Source organism: Nannospalax galili, unplaced genomic scaffold (assembly GCF_000622305.1).
Source record: "Nannospalax galili isolate Female #2095 unplaced genomic scaffold, S.galili_v1.0 scaffold453, whole genome shotgun sequence".
NCBI classification, from domain to species: Eukaryota; Metazoa; Chordata; class Mammalia; order Rodentia; family Spalacidae; genus Nannospalax; species Nannospalax galili.
In genome coordinates this window covers 2,900,451-2,907,577 of record NW_008334081.1, presented here as the reverse complement: position 1 = coordinate 2,907,577, position 7,127 = coordinate 2,900,451, and the positions used below count along the sequence as shown (strand labels likewise).

General features: G+C 49.8%; 1 protein-coding gene across 8 annotated transcripts in view; it reads right to left on the bottom strand.

Annotated features, from left to right (window-relative positions):
- The window catches only part of Ing5 (inhibitor of growth family member 5), a 29,469-nt gene that overhangs the window by 12,566 nt on the left and 9,776 nt on the right, over nucleotides 1-7,127 (bottom strand). For 4 of the 8 annotated variants that reach the window (XM_029561664.1, XM_029561665.1, XM_029561666.1 and 1 more), the window contains 5 exons: nucleotides 6,251-6,359; nucleotides 4,091-4,162; nucleotides 1,361-1,527; nucleotides 947-1,058; nucleotides 707-800 (listed from right to left, as the gene is read on the bottom strand). In XM_029561664.1, coding sequence (XP_029417524.1) covers nucleotides 707-800; nucleotides 947-1,058; nucleotides 1,361-1,527; nucleotides 4,091-4,162; nucleotides 6,251-6,329 — 524 coding nt within the window. In that variant the 5' untranslated portion in view covers nucleotides 6,330-6,359. Of the gene's footprint in view, nucleotides 1-706; nucleotides 801-946; nucleotides 1,059-1,360; nucleotides 1,528-4,090; nucleotides 4,163-5,820; nucleotides 6,219-6,250; nucleotides 7,073-7,127 lie in introns of those variants that run through there. The other 4 variants (XM_029561668.1, XM_029561667.1, XM_008829165.3 and 1 more) reach the window with 4 other exon arrangements.

The window sequence follows — 7,127 nt, the reverse complement described above, 5'->3', positions numbered from 1 at the left end:
TATGAGAGGCAGATATGGTGATACATACAGGTCTCAGGAGGCTCAGGCAAGAGGATCATAATAAATAAAACACCAGGTTCAATAACCAGAATCCCCCCCACCCTTTTTTTTGGTCAAGAACTAGTTTTTCCACCCTTTCCCATAACTAAGAATCACTGTCAGAGGCCTCTTGGCACTAGTCCAAATGTCACTTCAGTGAAACCCTACAATGCCTCTGGGGGAGAAACCAGTGAGAGACTATCTTGAAGAATTTCAAGATACATGATATGTACATCTAATAAATGCAGTTACACAGTTTAACAGTAAATATGTGCAAAACATACATCAATATATAAGACTAAATATAGAAAAAAAAAAGAATAAAAATAAATAGCAAAATAATGTATAAGACCATCCACAGACAAATTCACCTACTTAAAGACTGGTTTAGACACAGCACTGTTGGTAAGCACTTGGTATGCTCCTGACCCTGAGGGTGGTACACACAGATTCAAAGGAGAGTCTGTCACTACCTGAGTAAGCCTGGCCTTCTGTCCACAGGTACTAGGACCCAGGCAGCCAAGGACATGATGACACTGTCCAAGATCAGCTCAGCATGTGTGAAGCTGTGGGTTGGCGTTCACCCAGGCGCTCTCTCCCTGCTGCTCCCACTTCCTCAACAGATAGATGGTGTTCCCTTGGGAGGAGAGGACAGAAGGCCCCTTACCCGCCTTTGTGCTTTTTTTTCTTAGGAGTATCCTCTTCTGATGTCCTCCTCCCTCGGCCCCGGGAGCCTCTCTTTTCTTTCTGACCCCGACCTTCTGAAAAATAAGACCTCATTATTCTCACAGAATTAACTAAAGCAGGCAAGATTTACCCAGATCCATCTAGCATCATATTCCTAATGCATTTAGACAAAACTCTTCAAAATTCCAGTCACTAATAAACAGAACATCAGTCAACTTGCTTTTCAAGCCTCGTGATCCAGCACTTTCAAAATCACTGCCATCCATCTTGTCCTTAAGGTCAGCCTCAAAGCGTGCCAGGTCAGCATCAAGCCTTCGGATATGTTTGTCCACCTGTAGAAGGATACTTAAAAGTCTAACTTTACAGTATAAAGAAGGCTAGCGATGCAGTTCAGTGGTATATCACTGCAGAAGATAAAACCAAGAAACAAAACACAAAGTCTTCACAAACAAGCAACCTAACTAACAGGGGACCCCTCCAAAGAAATAGCAAAGGGGTGGGCCCAGGTGAAGGCTCCCAGAGCATCCTTCCTCTAAACGCTCCAAACCCCCACACTGCACACACACTTCCACCCAGCTTTCCTTCTGTGGCACAGAAGACAGGCTTGTCTCTCACTCTGCAACCCTGTACTTACCATCTCGTAGGTCTGCATGGCCAGCTGCACTTTGTCATCGCTGTACTCCTTGCACTTGCTGTAGGCGCTCTGGATCTTCTGCAGGTGCTCTACACGCTGGGCTGAAGAGAGAGTCTTCACTGTGGAAATATACTCTGCAGCCAGGATATCGATCTCTGCTTTCTTATCTGATGGAGACAGGTGAGAAGCTAGTTCCATACAAGATGTACTGCGTGTCATCAGTTATCACCAACCGGCAGCAAGAGGTAGAGTGACATGCATCCAACTGGCTGGCAGAGCATCACTGGCCATGTCGGTGTGTACGTTCTGGTACAGCAACTTGCCCAAGATAGACCCAGTTAAGATACTGTCCAGTAAGTAGTCAAAGTGCCCTCTGATCTCCTGGATAGTAAGGAGGGTAATCTGTGGTCACCTTGCCTACTACCTAGTATATAATTCCATCACATACTCAAAGGAAAGCTGGGTGCTTACACACCAGAACACACTTGGGAAAATACTCATGACAGCTAAAAGCAGGAAACAATCCAAATATCCAATCCACAAAGACTGGTAAGCAAGCTAAACTCCATACACACCACCCAGCAGCACATGGAATCACTACAGTTACATACAACCCTGTGGATTAACCCCATGGGAAGTGACAATGAACAGCAAAAGCAAAACATGGGAAAGCAATCCACATGCTTCCATTCATATCAAGAACAGAGACAGATACAACTCTTCACTGTCACTGAGAAATGGGACATCTACTGTTATAGGTGGAAAGGATCACCACCAACTTAGGGTGGACTTCTAGATGGCAGGGTAAGGTCTCTCATCTGAGAGATGGGAAAGAGATGCTCACCTAATCACATGTGTAAACTAATCTGCAAACATTTTATGCCCATGTCTGAACGTCTACCATATTTACAAGATCCTGCCCTGAGTGGAAAGCATAGTGCTTCCAATCTACAGCCAGGCCCAGCACTGAGCAGTCTCCCCAACAGAAGCATGTGACCTCAAGAGGCAGAGGCAGGTGGAGCTGTGTGAGTTTGAAGCCAACCTGATCTATGTAGCAAGTTTTAGGCCAGACAGGGCTACACAGTGAGACCCTGTCAAGAAAGAGAAAGAGAGAGAGAGAGAGAGAGAGAGAGAGAGAGAGAGAGAGAGAATATAGAGAAATATCAAGATGTCAAAAAGTACTCTCTCAACTTTTCAAACTCTCCAATTACTTGAAACTTCTGAGTACTAATAAGAAGACAATGGAAGGGCCCACAAGTGACCTTATGTAATAACTCCCTGAAGTCATAACACGGGTCAGTATAAAGAAACATTGTTTCACACACCAAAATCATTAGCAATGTTGTATAAAATTATCTTCCAGATATGTATTTTTGTGTTTAGACTTGAGTCATACCCCCAAGATAGTTCATTATATATGTAAATATCCCAAAACTGACAAGTATCAAAACCCAAAATATTTCCAGCCAGAAGCATTTTGGATAAGGCCTACTCAACCTACATGCAGTTTAGAAATAGGGAAACTTTTTAAAGGACAAAGGCAGCAAAAATTCTGACCGAAAAGGACAATGGTTGAGAAAACATGACATGAATTTGTATAAGAGCCCAAGAAATAGGCTGGGAAGATGGCTCAGTGGGTAAAGCAATTGCTATGCACACATAAGGACAGGAGTTTAAGTCCCCAAGTGCAGTATCACATGTATCTGTAATCCCAGCGCTCCTTCTGAGACAGGAGGCAGAAACTGAGAATCCCAAGAAGTTCATGGGCCAGTTAGACTAGTGTATACAGCAGCAAATGAGAGACCCTGTTTGGGTCAGCCATGATGGCAGACATTTTTAATCCCAAGAGAGAGGCAGAGGCAGGTAGATCTCTGTGAGTTCCCAGGCTGGCCAGGACTACATAAGAAGACCCTGTCTCAAAAACAAAAGAGAGAGAGAGACTCCGTCTAAAACAAAGTGGAAGGCCTGAACCCAACATTGTCCTCTGACCCCTACATAACTGCTATGGTACATGAGTGTGTATACACACACACACACATGGAGATTTTTAAAAAGAACCCAAGAAACTATATCTGACTTTAAAGGTACCAGCACTCCTCACCCCCAGCCCTGCACTCAGGACAGTAAGGGAGGCATACAAGCATACTAGGAGTTCTAGGCCAGCCTGGGCTACAGGACAAGACCCTAGGTGGTGCACACATGTAATCCCAGCACGTGGAGGTAGAGGCAGGAGGATCAGGAGATCAAGGCCAGCCTCAGCTACATAGGGAGTTTGAGGTCAGCATGGGCTAGGAGATACTGTCTCAAAAAAAAAAAAAAAAAAATACACACACACACACACACACACACACATCAGGGGCTGGAGAGATGGCTTAGGGTTAAGAGCACTGGCTGCTCTTGCAGAGAACCCATGTTCCGTTCCCAGCACCCACAAGGTGGCTAAAACCCATCCATAACTCCAATTTCAAGGAATCCGATACTCTCTTCTGGCCCCTGTGAGTACTGCATGCATGTGGTGCACTTACGTACTTGCAGGCAAAAACTCATACACATAAAAAATAAAAATAATTTTTTAAATGTTTAAAATACTAGCACTCCCTCCGAGACACCTTGCAAGGCCTACTCCTCCTACACCCCACTATATGAGGTCCCTTCGGATCCTTCGGCTGCCCAGGTCCTCTACTTACTCTCCCTGGCAGATGGTCAAGACCCAGCTCCGGCAACACCCACCTTCTGTCCTCTGATCCAACTCTCGCATCAGCTGGAAGTTCCTCTGAAGTTCACAAGGAAGGTTCTCAATGCCTGGAAGAAACATGGAAACCCTGTACTTCTCAGCAGGCAAATCTGCCCCCAGAGCCTTAGGCCAAAGCGTGCAACAGAAGGCTTTATTTTCTGTTTCTGTTCTGGTTTGGGGACTAAAGGATTAAAACCTTTTTAGGGGCAGGTACCAAACAGGCTGACATGTTCACAGCTGAAGAATTAAAACGGGAATGAAGGAATTAGCCCTCAGCAGAAACAGACAGGGAACAAACAGCTGTGACTCCTGCCTGGACTCCATCTCTCCTCACCCCTAAGTCATACCCCTCAGTGAGCTGCATCCTCCAAAGGCTCAAGCCAGAATCTGAGCCCACCTTGATCTCTCCAACTTTGACCCGAGGTCTACTACACCAGGCACTGCAGACCTCATGCTATCCATGGACATGCTCATTCTGCCTTGCCCAACTTAGCAGCTTCTAGTCACACAGGGCTGAGGAATGGAAATGTAGCCAGTACCACCGAGGAATTCAGTCTTTGTGGCCAGCAGCTGCCTGGCAGGACAGTTGCCAAACAAACCGATACTGCTTTCCTGTCTGCACTGCATCTCCTAATACATACTAGCCTCCACTCACCAGCCTACAGCAGGCACCGGTGCTGTCTCCCTAGGTCCTGTCACACTCTCAACCACTCTGGACAGCAGCCAAGGCCAACATTTTGGGCCTAAATCTTATAAAACTTGCTGCTGTAAGCCTGTGGTTTCCTGAGTCCACAGAGAAACTCCCACACACAGCCCGACTCTCCTGCCCTCCCCTGGACCTCTCTACTTTCAGAAAGTGGGACCTTCCCCTGTGGTCTTCTGATTTACGTGTATTCCCAGGTTTTAATCTTCTGTGAGCTTAAAAACAAAAAGTGTGTCCCGACTATCGTGGAGTTGTGGGGAAATAAAGCTGCCAGCGTTGAGAGGAACTCACCGTGGACTCAGCTTAGAATGCCCATTGGGTGGACACCAGAATAAAGGGCTACATTGGCGTCACACTCCCCAACCAGAAAAACAAAGCCAAAGGGAGAAACTGGGTGTCCCCTTGGCTGGATTCTCCCTCCCTCCAAGGCGCAAAGAGTGGAAAAGAATCCTCCCAGTTCTCAAAGGGACCCAATCTCTCCATCTGTGAACGAAGAGCGGACGGCCAGGGGCATCAACCATCAACCCTTTATACTGGTCCTCCCTTGCCCAATCGCCGGTGACAGCACTCGTTCCCACGAAAAACGCTCCTCACTAAGCCAGCACGCGCTCTCCCGGCTCCTAATAGCCGCGGAGCCACGGAGGCTGGACACGACCCAGGGCTCCCCGCACAGCAGGGAGCAGATTCACTAGAGCAAGAACCTGCAGGGCCAAGCTGGCGGGGCGGGGTCTATTGCAGGGGCGTGGCCTTTGGGGCGTAACCAACGCGGAGAAGGCAGGACAAGGTGCAAGCCCCGCCCCACCGTGACGCACCTGGAATTGGCGCGGCGGAGGCGGCAAGACCCCGCGCCGCGCCCGGCGCCCGCCCTCTGCGGCCCCGCCCCGGCCTGGCCGTGCGCCCCCGCCACCCCTATGACCGGTCGTCCGCCACGCCTGCACCCCAGGGTCCCCGCGCAGGCCGCAGCGTGCGGGGTGTGGTAGCGACTCGAGCCCGTGGGGACGGCGGCGCGACCGGAACGCTTACTGTCCAGGTAGTGCTCCAAGTACATGGCGGTCGCCATCTTCGCTGCGGCCGCGCTCGGGTCTGCGCGAGCGGGAGGTGCCTCGGAGTCGGGGGCGTGGCGGCGGCGCGCGCTCACTATTCATGAGCCGCGCGCGCCGATTGGTCGGCGCAGGGGCGGGGCGGTACTGGCCCCGCCCCCGACTTCCGGCTGCCTGGAGTCTGCGGAGCTAGCTGCGGGACGCGGCACTGAGGCTGCAGCTCGCGTGCTCGCTCAGCTCCACGCCCCGGTCGTCCCGCTGAGCGCGTGACCTGGACCCCCTCCCACGTGCCCGGGCTCCGAACCCGGCCAGCCGCTCTGCCTGCGCCTTTCCTCCGCCGCACCCCAGGGTCCCGCCCTGCACAGCCCGGAGCTCGGTTAACGTCGGCGGCTCCGCACCGGGCCTCGGCTAACCTTGGGTCCCCTTTGTTGCTGTCTGGCCTGGAAGGACGCGCCCACGCTGTTCCTGGATGCCTGGACTGGTCCTGGGCATACCGTGAAGAAAACATGTATACCCTGGTGCCTGCAAAAATACCAGAAAGGGTCGTTTAAATACGTTCGATGGTGGATTAAATGTGGTTCTGTGTCCGAACGCCGTGCCTTATCATCGCCCGCACTAGCCAGCCCCATGTTTCTCCTGCCCACACTGAACCACTCCTGCCAGCATTTAGAAATCATCTCTAGCACAACTTCATGGGCCCAGGGTTACGTGCCACTTGCCAACCTGCTACTCTGTGACTGCATGTTGGCCAGCGGTAGACGATGCCTGGAAAGGGGGCTAGAGCACAAGAGAGCGAACTCACTCCCCATATACATTCTTGACCACGGACATTGGTGACTGTGGTGTGTACAGTTTAGCCCAACCAAGGAAGTAGGACCTTGATTATTTTTATTTTTTTAGATAGGGTCCCATTTAGCCCAGGGTGGCCTCAAAGTGGATATGTAGCCAAGGATGACCTACCTCTATCTCCCAAGTGATGGGATTGCAGGGGTATGCCACACCAACCATTTTATGTGGTGTTGGGAATCCAACTCAAGGTTTCATGCATACTGGGGGCAAGCAGTCTACCAAAGTCGACTACATTCCCAACCCCTGGAGCATTTTATGCTTGTCAGTTCTATGCTTGTAAAAATTCAAACCATGTCTCCAACCTCCTAAAATGCTAAACCAATTGTCTTGTTCACCTTTAAATCCAGGTGTTAGTTTGAATTCCCTTTCCCAGGCCTGTATACTACCTAATGAGAAAACAAACATGACTGCACAAATATCCACTTATTTTAAATGTTTAGA